General features: G+C 35.8%; 1 protein-coding gene across 2 annotated transcripts in view; it reads right to left on the bottom strand.

Moving 5' to 3' along the window:
• Positions 1 to 766: 766 nt before the first annotated feature.
• The window catches only part of LOC117605398 (netrin-1-like), a 63042-nt gene continuing 49022 nt past the window's right edge, over positions 767 to 14786 (bottom strand). For both annotated transcript variants that reach the window (XM_076693387.1, XM_076693388.1), the window contains 5 exons: positions 13437 to 13586; positions 12936 to 13031; positions 4740 to 4808; positions 4414 to 4624; positions 767 to 3903 (listed from right to left, as the gene is read on the bottom strand). In XM_076693387.1, the coding sequence (XP_076549502.1) occupies positions 3759 to 3903; positions 4414 to 4624; positions 4740 to 4808; positions 12936 to 13031; positions 13437 to 13586 (671 nt within the window). In that variant the 3' untranslated portion in view covers positions 767 to 3758. The remainder of the gene's footprint in view (positions 3904 to 4413; positions 4625 to 4739; positions 4809 to 12935; positions 13032 to 13436; positions 13587 to 14786) is intronic.

Here is a 14786-nt window from a genome sequence, read left to right as displayed (position 1 = left end):
GTCTATCTCTAATTGTATAAATAGCTATTGCAAATTAACATTTCGATTTTTCTATTTATAAAATTTTTCTGCAAGATATTAAATAAAGTCGTTGGAAAGTAAGAAAGAGTAACATTATTTCCGGCCATTATTTTCTTAGATATTTAAACCCTAATTTTATTTATGAAAAATGGCACAAGTATTTCAGATTACGAAAGAGGTCATTTTAAATAAAATTGGAAGATGCGTTATAACTTCATTTGAAAATGTTAGAAAGAAATAAAAAAAAATTTCTTCCATCGTTATGATATTATGTTAACGATCGTGTAATTTTGTTTTATCTATACGTGTATTGTATTTTATCTTTCTAACATTTGAATATACGTACTAATTTTTTCGAATAGCCTGATATATTCTTTACTTACGTTAACATTATTTTACGTTGATACATTTTATACACGTGATTATAGCGTAGGCGACGGAGACAGTGAATGTTTGGAGCTGATACATCTCGGGAACGATGAGATATCATAAATAATAATTATGGGATATAATTCTTTTATAAAAATTTCAATCATCATCGATGTTAATGATATAATAGTCCTCGAATCGACTGTTTTTGTCCATTATACAGATCTCTATTTACGTGGCCACTTTTTCTACAAATCATAATTAATATTTTTATTAAATATACACACGTATATAAAAAGAAAATTAATTTTCTATTACTGAAAAGATAACATTCATAGAAAATAAATTTTTATTACGAAAATGTAATTAGGTTTAGTTTAATTCTTTTTTTTTTTTTTAAACAAATTGTGCAAAGAAAGAAGGTTGAAAAAGAGCCACGTAAGTCAGGAATTGAAGTACGTCATTTCATACCAGTTCTGTTCGTAATATACGATAGTAAGTCGTCTGTTGCGATCGCATAGAGCGTCCAAAGCGCTCGATACTCATTAATCATTAATATCGTAAGTACATAGATACATTGTTGATTGCGGTACGCAAAACGGTATTTAGCCGTGGATACCGCTCTTACAAGTTACGATCTTCGAAACGAAATTTCTAAATTGAACCTTCGTTCTACTTGTTGATAATTCCAAAAATTAAGCATTAAAACACGCATTGAAAATTATTGAAAAATTCGTCAATTAATACGACTGATACAATTTTAACGGATTAAAATTATAAGAAGAAAAAAGAAAGACAGCAACGGTGAAAATGGGTTAAAATTGATTTTAGTGATCACCTGTTCGAAGGTAATAATCGTCACAGTTAGGAACTTACATTTCAAGCACGACATTTATTTAATCGCAAGTCGTTTCGTTTAACGATAATAATATTTTTCTCGTTCAGTTGGTAAAATTTTCATAATCGAGACAGTTTCTTTTTATTGTCAAGGTACATATTTTAGGGCGTGTAAAAAACAAAGAAAGAACAACCCTTAGCCTTCGGAAGAACAATTCGTTTTATCACGCGACGTCATAGTAAAAGGAAACATTTTTGTATATTATTTTTCCTAAGAAATTTCGTGGAAGGTCGCAACAAATACCGTCCAAGTTAAATAAATAACACGTTATTTTATACCTTCGTACATATTCGCGACCGTCGATAATATTAATCATCGTAATTTTAAATGAACCTCTGATAATTACGATAATTTCCCTGGTATTAAGTAGTTCAACCGGTGATTCTCATGAATAGTATCAGAGATATGCAAAAGTTTTCATAGTTCGTGTATAAATAATAATATGAGGTATTTTGGAAAATTTTTTAACGTATATTGTCCTATTATATTAATATCGATCAATGTAAGTAATAAAGCATAGACAGATGCATCGGGTACCCGACCCGACTTTGTAATCTCGGGTATCCGAACACTCCTGTATAATAAAATGTATTCATTGACATATTTACACTTTTAATTGGTGAGAAATGATATATAGTAAAAGAGGAAGATGGTTTATGATACAAGAAAAATTAAAAAATATTGCTTAAGAAACAATGAAAACTTTTCCATATCCGTAATATTTCGACACATTTCGAGCTTAGCCTCTATATTTTTTTCATAATCGCTACTGCTATCGACTATCGCTACTACTATCCATAATAATACTACTAGTAATAATATCAACTAGAAAAAATGAATCTTAATAATTTATATAGAAAATGTACAAGAAAATCTACATTCAACGTACGCGTATATCTTTATAAATGTGGTTCGATTCACGATGATCGAATGAGAGGAGAATAAATAAATAAAAAAATGGGGGGAGGGGGCAGGGGAAGAAAAGAAGAAAGATGGGAAGTTTTTGGGGGCTGGGAAAAGACATTTACAAACATTGTAAAACATCAAATTGTAATAAGAGAGATGGAATATTGCAAATTTTCAGGAACAATTCGTTCAACTTAAAATAAAAATAAAAATGAAAAATTTTCGGTAAAAGAATCGGTATGTACATATAACACTGTTAATACCGAGAACCAATTCAATCTTTGATAAAATTTAAAAAATTTGACGATTCAAGTATTCAAAGTAATATAACCATTTAGAAATATTTAGAAAATAATTCTTTTCGAATTGTACGTTCATAGAAATTTGCAACATACCAGCTTGTAACGAAACAATGAAAATTACAATATTTGTACGAAACGTTAGTTACAACTGATATGCGATACAACTAATTCTAATTCGCTATCCAATACTGCACATTCGATTCGTATTAATACATATAATGGAATATATTCTTATATATTTGTTTCCTTATATTCTTTTGAGCAAAAGGGACAAAAAATTGTGAAATCTTTCTTTCCAGAAATGGAGTACAATGCTGCCGTTTCAGTCGCAACACACCTTGAACACGTATATAAAATCAATTCGATAATTATTGCAGATATATATATAAAACGCAATTTCTTTTCCTTCTGCATTCTCTTATATACGATCAATAAAAAAGAAGTATAGTTTATAAATCCATAGGAAATGTATATATTGATATAAATTCTAAATCTAATTTTAATACAAGATATTGCATTTTTTCTTTTTTTTTGATTTAATGAAATGCACGTGGGAAGTCCGTATGTTTGATGTATACAGTTTTTTTTTTAAGTTTGAAACATGTAAAAATTTATTTTCGAGAGTCAAGGTAGTGTGCATACCTTTGTATAGGAGAATTAGATAGGACTTGAATATTTTTTTGTTAATTTATACATATATATAAAATAATTATTTTGAAAAATTTGGCACATACTTATATTGGAAATAAAATTAGCAGATCGAATTTTGTTAATATAAATGATTTCATCGCTCTTTCACAGATCTGCTTAATTAACAAACCGATCTTCTTCTATATAGGTAGATGGTATACAGATAGTCAATTATTATTCAAAGCATGTATGTCAGTTGCAATAAATTAAGTGTTATTTGTATATAACAAGAATTCAGTTCGCCTGATATTTCTCTTCTATAAACACTTCGAGTTCTCACTTGCATTTCACTTGGCAATGACGTTTACTTTATTACTTATCGTTAATCTTAGGACGTCGTCGAGTACTCCGTGCGAAAAAGAAACCTAGAAGTAGGTATGCGAGTAGATATACAGCAGCTATTGGCAGCTTGAAAATGAACGTGCAACCTTCCTACGAGAGTACAAGTTTTAAAAGGTTTTCAACTTCTATTTTTACCTATCGCTCTTTTTACTTGTCCTCTCCCTTTCCTGTCTCTCTATCTTCCCTTCTTTCTCCGTCTATATTTCCTTGGTCAGGCGGGAATAATTAGTTCAATGGCACGATATCGCCCTTCGTTGAAAGCGTCGCATTCGGCGATGCCACTCGTCGCGCCACTCGATCACAATTGACCTCTGCGTTACTGTCAGTCCACCTTGACCTCCGCCATCGCTCTCCTGGCCAAGTATCAAGTACGACCTGAAAATCAGAAAATCCGAAAATTTCTTTATTATGTTCGCCAGTGATGACCGATGCTACTCAACTAAATAATTAATGAAAACGACAGGACAGCTTTTAGAAATGTTTTCTATTAAGCTGCGCGCATGCGCAGACGTGCACGGACTTAAAGTTTTCTCCTGCATAATAAATATTTTATCATTTCAATGACTAGTGGTATCGCGCAGTTTATGTTATATAAACGATATTATATTGTGATATTACAAGACTGAGAAATAAATAAAAATTGGAGCTAACCTTGTATCTACATTCTACATCCATGCTCCTTTCGTACTGCGCACATGTCAGATACGCACTGATGCAAAGTTTTACTGCGCGCATGTACAGACGCATCTTACCGTGCGCATGCGCAGACGCGTTCCGACGCAAAGTGTTACCGCGCATGCAGCATTTTTCCGCGCGTACTTATTAATGATACTTATATTAAAATTATGATTTTGTTTATTATAAATAATGCGTTATATGACTTACTTATTTGGCTTGATTTTCGGGCATCTACAGGCTAAATCAGCCGAGTGTACGTAAAGAAATACGTCACCACGACGAATCCTCGAGTTTGGAGACTTTTTGTAGATGACGTTAACATCTAAGGTGAAACGAATCCAAACGGAACCGGAAACGCTTGTCCCAGCCGGTGAACCGTCGTTCTTTTTGTGTCTGTCTGTTATTCTACCGAGGATAGCTAAGAAAAATCACAAAAAGATAGAAAAATAGTTTTAATTTCTTTTCAAAAAATGTATTATTAGACAAGAATTTTTCTTTCTTTTTTACAATTTGTTAGTATTTTTTGAACTTACCATAGTCTCTTTTGCAGTATTTGTTTAAGTTTAATCTTTTAGTGCTGGCTCGACATTTTCCGCATTGATCTGTAACAGACAGAAATAAATAAAGATTAGTTCAACATTTAAATCATTAAGTTATTCATTTTATAATTTAAGATGACACATTCATGACGTTTTATCATCTTTAAAAGGTGATACGATGAAATTAATCAAACTTAAAAGTAGTTTAGCTTCCTTACAGCTATGAACACTAATCCAAGTTCTTTTGACCCGGTTTCTTCTCGTCTAATAAATTAAAAGGTAGGGGAGCTACGGGATCATTTTGATTTTCTACTCCACTACCATACAGCGTGGGAAGTTTAAATGCCTCGAGTTATTAACCACATTATTTGCTGTAATGTTTGGATTTTATATTTAATTTCATCCGTCCAGTATACGATTTCATTTTCAAACAATAAAATGATATATTCTTTATCTGCTTTAAAAAAATTATGCATTTTGATTTGCTCTGCTCTAAAATTTGAAAAATATGACTTAATATATTTTGGCTCTGAGGTCCAGAAATATGTAACATCTACGTTACATAGTAGTTTCTGCAATGATTAAAAAATTGCTACGTCTTCGTGGAAATATATGAAATTTTTTCTTGGCCGTATAAATCTAGCCAAAGAAAACACTGTCGTGACAAGAGCGATTATTTCACGCCTGGCGTTACGATCTTACACTCTCAGCCAATTTAACAATATACCAAGATAATAAAAGCGAATATCCTCTTTATAACGTTGAACAGATGGAAAATTATTTTTAACAGATGAATAACTTAAAAAATATAATCTTCTTTCAAATACAGTAGACTCTCGCTATATTGCCCAAGTGGGGTTCTAAAATATCCTCGATAAAATTTTCATCTGATGAGATTGAAATTTCATTAAAATTGAGTAATATTTATTAAGCAAAACAAATTGAATTATTTATCCTTCCTTATTGTCACTCGTTTTTAAAGTAACGTTCCATCAAATTGGCATGTTGTTCTATGAAATATATTACTGTTACCCTTCATGGAGATTATTAGTTACGCCCAGGTTAAGAACCACTGGACTGTAACGTATTCCGGAGAAAATTAATTGCACGACTTCGAGACGAGGACACGTTATACGCTGACCATGCCGTTTCAGATAATAGATGGACACCGTTGGGCTAGATAATAAATGGATAGATGCACCCACAGCTGTCACTGATAATGGACAGTATTAAGTGTTAGAAAAGAAACGAGGCTAAAGGCCAGTCATCCACTTGGCCCACTCGAATCGAACAAAGAATTCTTCTAATTGCATGGAATATATTATTAAGTATGATAAAGTTAAACGAACGACATATTTTATTCTTAAATCATTGAAATAGTTACACGTACGAATTGACACCTGATATGAAACAATATTGTAATTAGTTTATGCTAGGTTTACAATTTAAGTATAGCTTTTTGCTGTAATTCCAAATATAATGTTTTTGAGACCGAAAGTCACAAAATGTAAAGTTATAAAGTTTGGAAAATTTATTTTACAATCCGTTTGTAACAAAAAGCAGTTATTTCAAGTGCCATCAAACAGAGGTACAAAACTCCCCGTTGAAAAATTTCAGAGCACTGCGAACCATTCGAAAAAGAAGAACGTTACAAAAGAGATTAACGAATGAAAGTCCGAAAAACAGGGGTGGAATGTTTGGAGAAAGGATTGGCAGGAATGTAAAGACTGTTGTTTGCAAATGTTATGCCGTTTTAATGAACCGTAGCTACAAGTCGATAATAGAATCCGTACAACACACTGAATCCCCCGAACTACGAATCCAAACTGCACGCAACCGGAATACAGGGTGTACCATACAATTGGGCCCAGATAGAAAAGGGTAAAAGATGGATAAAAATGTCATTAAATAGTGAAATTAAATAGTATCGAATGGAGAATATCGTGATGGATATATCAGCTCCAGAAGCGAAGGAGTATCAAAGATTTCAAGATCGATTAAATTTTAATTTTCAATTATTAACAAATTTATTAAAAGGTGTTAAAGTACTTAGGTTGAAAATTAATTATTTCAGGGAGAGATTAAGCCCTCCATAAAATATCTTTTGAACTACTCAATTATCAACTCAAGTATTTTGATATTCTTTTACAGGGGAAAAATATATAATTTCATTTAAAAAGAAAAGTGAAATGGATCTTGAAATCTTTTACCATTTTAGAGCTACAGCTGGCCCAATTGCTTGGGACATCCTGTATACACGTATACACACACGCTTCGCACTATGTACTTCGCTTTTGCCTGTCCTGATGGCTAACCAAATTGTACGTAATTTGAATTTCGTTTGAAATTCAATCGATTCTCCCCGTAGCTGGTGCGTTATCCAATAAAAATAATGAAAATTCCATGCTCGTACCAGACTACGGCGCACGTTCGTCTATCATCAGACGTCTGTCGAAATTCGAAAAATGTCGAATCAGTTGGGCAAAAAAAAAAAAAAAAAAAAAAAAGAAAGAAGAAGAATATTCGATTAGAGAACCTCTGTACGAATGTTGATTTCTTTTTCATATTGCAATTCTCTAGGTATTGTCAATACGAAAAATAAGAAATTTGCAAAATTGGATTGGTAGTATTGTAATTTGGGCAAACCGTGTCGTTGTTGGTGCGAACTCTTTAAATGGAAATCGATGGAAAGTGGAGGACCAATTGCGGTCACAATTGACTTTTGACCCATAACATTGGATTTAGGTGGTTTGTTGGGTGATTGCGATGGACTCGTTACGAAGTGGTGAGCAACACCAGAAACCAGTTCCTCGTCGAATCCATCGAATCGATTGGGATCAGTCGATCGGAAAGCTAGCGAACCTTACGGTTTGGATACGTTCGATGGCAAAGTTATATGGCCGTTCGATTGATGCGGATTGGCACGGGTTAATCGACACAAAGGACGTCTCGTTAGTCGGGAATTAAACGGATTATGGTCTGAGGTCTCTGCCATCACGATCGATTCGTGGCAGCTAACCGGCATGTATCTGGTTCCCTTTCGACTCGTATTTCCCATTTGGTAATTCAATTAATTGGCTCGACTGGTATGCTTCACCAACTGCCTGCGAAATTTTTCTCTCACCCCTAGAATCCTGATTAACTTTGTTTTTGTTTCCGTCTTCCTTTGTTAAAAGATAAACAGTAAATTTTACAGTAAGGGAGGATGGGAAGAAGTAAAACAGTTATATTTATTTTTGCACAACCTCCTCCTACCGTTCGAACATCATTAAACTAGCATTTTCATAGAAACTGGAACTTGTTCAATCTATCGGCACACTTTATCGAGGCAAGAACGATGACAAGTATTAATATCTACGTAAATTTCATTTAAACGGTAGACAACCACGATGGTAGTCATTTAATTTCGTGGCGAAAGTAGCTCGCATTAAGAGCACCGTTTACCCTTGGTTAGGGTGGGGTCGTCTCAAAGGGCAGTCGCAGGAAAAACCGTAGATTCTGTGCGTTGTCATGGCTGGCAAACACCCACGCGTCCATTAAAGTCCCACTCGGCCGCTGTAGGATACTTAGGGTGCCTCGTAAGACATGCACCGTACCACCGAGACCCTTTTATAATTAAGACGTTACTTTACGACCGCTAGCGTACCTTGCTGTATATCTTGTATGTTCGTGCTAAAACAGCCAAGAATATCTAGGAAAAACATGAAACGATTCCATGCCGAAAGATTTCCATCCTAGGGATAAAACGTTTTTCTGTTAAATTTTAAGATTTCGTGAAATTTACATTTCGCACGCTGAACAACGGGTCATTTTCATCTCGTACGTATTTCGACGCGCAAAGATTAATATCAATTATTCCCAGACGCGTTAATAATTCATCCATGGATTCGCGACGTCAGGTGAATGAAACGAGGCAAGTTTAGGGAAAGTTGCGTGATATTAAGGCGAGACTTGGAGTAACGCAAGTAGGATCACAAGGAACGAGGGAGAGGGTTAATTAGTCTTGATTTAAATTAGCTACGGCGGCTGGTAATTAACTTTGGTTTAGGACTCGGCCGGTAAGCCTGTCCTGTAATAATGAAGATAATTATTACTATAGAAGGCAACATATACCGGGTGCCTCTTAAATACCTTCCAAATCTGTAACTGTAAATTACGTAAATCAAGATAATGACTCTTTGTCCGAAACTTTAAACGTCTTATTTGAAGACTTCGTTAAGGGGACTTTCTCCGATGATTTTAAAATCTTAATTTTGATGACAATAAAATTTAGTACATAACTGAAAAATATAACCAGGACCATATAGGTCGGCTTGTGACTTCAAAAGCAGCCTCCTCGTCTTTGAGAAAATCCCCTAAGGCTAAATTTTTAATAAATAATTCTATGGAAGTCGCTAATTTAGTTGCCAATCTAATATAAGATGACAAGTTTATCATGCTGTCAAACGTCCCCTTGGGTGAAATGTACGTTCAGCTTTAACAGTCTACGAAAAACAGATCGATTGCTCATCGCAAATACGTCCTACCGACGAAGCGAAAGGTCATTTCTTTCGAAAGATTCTTCTTTGTACGCGGAAGCGTCCCTAAGCTACAAAAACCCTTACTAAAACAGACCTAAGTGATACACTTGAAAGTAAGCACAATATTACAGTGGCAAAAAAAAAAATGATAAATAATCCATTAAATCTAAATCAATGAATTTATGCAAAAATCTGAATAAATTATAATTTTACCCAAGTAAAATCGCATTATTTTTGTTTAAATAAAAAATTTCTTACATTATTTGTATAATCTCTGAAAACGTTTTAACATAATATAAATATAATACTAATGTGATTTGTTCGTTTAAGTCAAAGAAAGGAAGCTGTTTTAAACTGCATCCGTGATTGTGGAAAAGGAAGAAAAGGGGAAAGAGAACGAATCGATGTGGTGTGCAAACAGTACCAGGGGTATGTTTCCTGAAATGGAAGGACCCACCTTAGTGGGCGTTTATTCGAGCGCATACGCACAAGCAATAAGTTCACGCGTCGGTACAGTAAGCGAACTGCAGATTAACTCGCCTTGTAAACCAGACAACACGTTTATTTCTGCTCCTTTCATACTAATACTTCTTTAACCCGTTTACACATCTATTGTCTCTATTCTTTCGATCGAACACTTCCGACCATTGTTACTTCTAACAAATATTAGAGACGAGATGCGCATAGATGCACTGATTCAATCGCGAGTGTACTTACAACATATCTAATATTATTCTTTTTATTTAATTTTTAAGATTGCATCGAAAAATTAATTATCTCTGAAATTCTACCTAATACCATTAAATTAGTTAAAAGATTTATCCTGGAATTATCTGTATTCTGTTACAACAAGAATGATAATCTAAAGCGTACATTATATGTATATCGTTGTGTTCAAGTATTTTCCTCATCTCAGATTTCATCTTACGTATGTGAGTAATTTTATGTTGGTCGACGTCATCACTCATAAGCTTTTTGTAGCTTGTAATTGCACTGGTAAAGGAGAAATGGACACGAGCGCATATAGCACTTGGCTCATGTGCGTAAGTTAACAGCACATTAGTATAGTACGTCAGAACCCTACAATAGACTACCTCCTAAATTCAGGAATACGCGACAACTTGCAACAAAGATACTAAATATCACCAAATCTATATGAACGATAATGTTTCAACAAATGTATTTAAAATGAAATAAATTCTTTCAAAGGAATTTTATAATAAAGTGTATGTTATGATACAACCACCTTTCCACAGAAATCAAACGAGACTTAAATTGATCGTCTCTCGAAATTCAATTACATAAAACGTCGAACTAAAAATCGAATCGTTTGAATGTTTATTAAAACACATGATCGTATCTGTACTTTAGTTTCTCGACTTCGAATTCAGCAGAATTTAGTTTCTTTGAAATTCACAAGCAGTAATCGTAACTCATCGACAAAGCTGCCTCGATACAGTGTACTAACATGTTATTACATTCAGTTATACGAGAGGGTGGTAGGATAGCCATTGGGCATCCTCTTTTTAGCATCGCGAAGACATTGTTCATAAGCGTTGCAAACTAGTAGCTGGAGGGATACTCGCGTCCCACCACCTCGGGAATGCTATTCTTGCAAGGAATAAGAGCAGTATGCAGGCGTGCATACATCGAGGGTATGCATCTCCGCGTCACGAATCGCATCTATATGTTAATGTTGCACGCAACCGTGCGCGTAATTTTCGTTGCACGCACCCACGCACTGCGCCGTTGTCGATTGCATATAGGAACACGCGGCGATTCCGGAAATCCTACGAACTGCATTCAAACACTGTTTTGGTCGACGACAAATTAATATATGAACCCTAGAAATTTACTAGGATAATATTAAGTTAGGGAATTTGTGAAAAAATGAGGAAATCCTGAATGGTATTTGAACCCCGGCCCTTCGGATTAGTAAGTCACCCATTACGCCAACGCCTACGCCGATAATTCCTTGCTTTTAAAAACTCATTTTTATTAATTTTTTAATAATGTAAATGTAAGTTAAGAATACTCTCTCTTTTCAATTTTAATGTTCCACCTATCCTTTTTATTCCGCAGGCTGTTTATTTCCCTTTACTTTCCCTTTCTCTTTCCTAACCCTCTTTTCGGCTCTTTATCCTCCCTCTTCTCTTCCCGCTCCACCACGAAGAAGGGTTGTTCCCAAGTTATTACGATTCGTACGTAGTCCATTTAATGGATTGACGTTTACTTTCGCCGCCTTGACGTGTACTTACACTCGTACACGTGGACCCATTCCGAAATATATTTTGACCCACCCCTCGACAATGAATGCTTCACCACAAGTACTTAAAACCGTCGTCAAGTACTCCGCTACTTTTCTGACTATCGAATCAGAGTCGTTTCCATATCGCCTATCGCATTACTGCATATAAAAATAATTATTAACATTACGTCTACAAAAATGATAAATTATACGGATGATTGTGAATGCATCCACGCACGGGAAGGTGGGTCTTGTTCAAAGGAAGTTCTTCATTTATCAACAACAATGACTGTATCTGGTCTTATAAAGCTAAGCTCGTCTTATCTGCGAATTATTGCATCCAGATAGTTAGATGTAATAGTAGAAGTAACTGAAACCTCCCGGCAATGATATGATACTTGATCTAACTATTGAACATGTCTATGAACAGAGTAATGTCTTAGTTATTTATCGTTGTTACGTTCGAACGTGTTCCTTTTGATAACGATGCTCGTAGTTTACACTTGTTAACGTTACGAATAACTTAATTGAAGAAGGGTTACTAGGAATTAATCTTTCATTTTGAGGGAAATGAAAATCTTTTACAGGAAAATTACCCTAAGCTATTATGGATGATTATTATAGATTCAAGAAAATATATGAAACGTTCGACGTAAACGATGATCCAAAGTGATCTGATGGGACGATTTATTACTATGTACACACGTGTAAATAAAAACCGTCAACTTTATGCTCGTACGGTGGTACAAGTAGGCCGTTGGAAACTGCGAGGCAAATGGGCAAGCTGCAAGTGAGGGTAGTTTTAATTAAGCCATTAGGGGTGGCTGAGAGGCTGCGACCAACCGGCTAGACATTCCAACCCTCTATTCCCTCCCTTTCCTCCTTTTCCCTCTTCGTCTGCCGAATTAATATTGTGCTTACATTCCATATTGCCACGTGGCAAGGGAGCTTGTATCCGAATAAACTTCCTACCTTCGCTGGATTTTCCCACACGTGTTGCCAAGCATTTCTGTTTCCGGCAATAAATAAGCGGGATTCCTTTCCCGTTATCAGAAACGTTCCGTCATTTTTCGCATACTTTGATTATCGTGCAAAATTAATTATAGTAAACATAATAATAATGCAATGACAAAATTCAAATTCTTAAGCTTTAGCCGCACATACCTTGAAAAATTAATTATAATATCAATTATTATAAACCTAATAATAATACAATGTCACAAAATTCCAATTTTTAAGTTTCACTATCTTTCCCCCACGCGAACCATATTCCCTGGGGAACCCTAGCATGTTTGGCACTCTACTCCCTTAAGCTCACGATCCTCAGCGGTGGTGTCGTTTCCTATGGCGCGTTAAGTACCGACAGGCCGACATGCAGCCTCGCTAAGACGTGTCATTTTGTTTTACTTGACATTTACTTACCGGCTCGTCCATCGTAACCACGCGGGTTGTCGTCGTCTTCGTGTTCACCGCTCTCCTCGCCGGCCGTGCCTTGCGTCTGTACAACCCTTGGTATTTCTGTAAGCAGTGAAAACAAACGGCTGTGAAGTTACGATAAATACGGCTCGTATATCTCTCTTCTAAAAGGCTACAACGGTTCACCCTCTCATATTTGCAAATTTCGCCTAATTGGACGCGCGATCAAGCGATAACACGATCAGCCCGGACCAGATCGCGTGTTCCCCTCGATTGATCGATCGATCGCTTTTAAAAACAAGACGGTTAAGGCACGATATATATTTCGTCCCGTTTCTTTTTCCATTCCAACTGTTAATGGAACTTTCGAGCAATTTAACGAGATACCGCGTGCTTCAAAAGTAAAGATCGATAATGTTTTTTCGCACATCGAAGATGGTCCTATTAAGAAATTGTGAAAAAAAAAAAAAAATATATAAGAAAGATTGAAGAATTTTGTCTACTTACTGATACAAGGTGCAATGTGAGATCTACTTTGTTGGTAACCTCTGGCACATCTGTTACAAGTTGTACCGGTTACACCGTCTTTACAAGGACATTGGCCGGTACTTTGGTTACAAGTTTTCCCGGAAGCTCCAATTGGGTGACAGTCACACGCTGTAACACACAACATGCGACGTTAGGACTGGTTAGTTAAAAGAAACTACAATTAATTGGCGTTATGAGTTATTTCCTACATTATTATTCGGTTCTTAAAACATGTCCCAATTGTACTAGTTCTGTTAAACTTACGTTTCGATCATTTATTTATAAGTCGATCGAACTTTGTTTCAAAGGACACATAAAATTATTAACTTTCCGTCAAACGGATAACACTGGAACGGTTTTCCATCGTTATCTTTTCAACGCATCCGGAATTAAGGGACGATTCGGGAAAGAGGCGAAAAATTGAGGGAGAAACGTTCCCTGGGAAAGCAAGCTTGACACATTCCTTTTGCCCACTTACTTATGAAACCTCGTATCTTTCATGCGAGAGAGACACTGAAAAGCGGTTAATTACGATTGCACTTCGGTGCTGAGCGCATCCCCGCGAAAATCTAGGAGGAGAGACCCTCGAAAAAGCTGTGCCGGTTGTTGCTCGTCTGCTCTCCCATTTCCCTCTTTCAACCTACCGTTTCTTTTTTCTTCTATCCTTCCACTTTACTATTTCCACGATAAAACCCGCACGCCGTTGTAGTTTTCTCTGAACCTGCCATTTTACCACTGCTCGTTGCTCATCCGTTGATACTCGGCAATTACCTTTTATCGACGCGTCGCAAGAATTTAATATCGGAAAACCATATTTTTCTACTGGTAAATTTTCAATAAATTATTATAGAATCGGGTTACCGCTTTGCATTTCAACTCTACGCTCTTTTCGAACGCCGACTTGCGAAACGTTTCGATGCTGCGAAGGAAAATTCGTGTTTTTTCTCCGTCGATCCTCTCAATTATCGAGGTTAGCCGTGCGTGTTCAACACATCGGCTGTTGTAACAAGGCGTAACACGAGTAAAATGTAAAGCGAGCTATGATTTACGAGCGGTTCATAGCGCTTTCTTTATAATCCTCGTGGGTGTCGCGGAGTTAAGTTTATATTAGTTAGCAATAAGTGACACGACGGTATGTCTGCTCATTTTACAGGCGTAAACGTGAGTTACGGTGTTTCGTTGTGCTTTCTGAGCACGCTGGTTCGTCCGATTGCTCGCCGTGACCCCTCTGATAATAATATGTGCACGAAGACGATTTGCATCGCGTATGCATCGAACATCGCGTAACAAGAAATCTACGGTTGGTAGACAAATAATAGAAACACTAGG

The sequence above is a fragment of the Osmia lignaria genome, chromosome 3 (assembly GCF_051020975.1).
Source record: "Osmia lignaria lignaria isolate PbOS001 chromosome 3, iyOsmLign1, whole genome shotgun sequence".
NCBI lineage: Eukaryota > Metazoa > Arthropoda > Insecta > Hymenoptera > Megachilidae > Osmia > Osmia lignaria.
The sequence above is the reverse complement of the archived record's forward strand: the minus strand, read 5'-3'. Positions and strand labels throughout refer to the sequence as shown.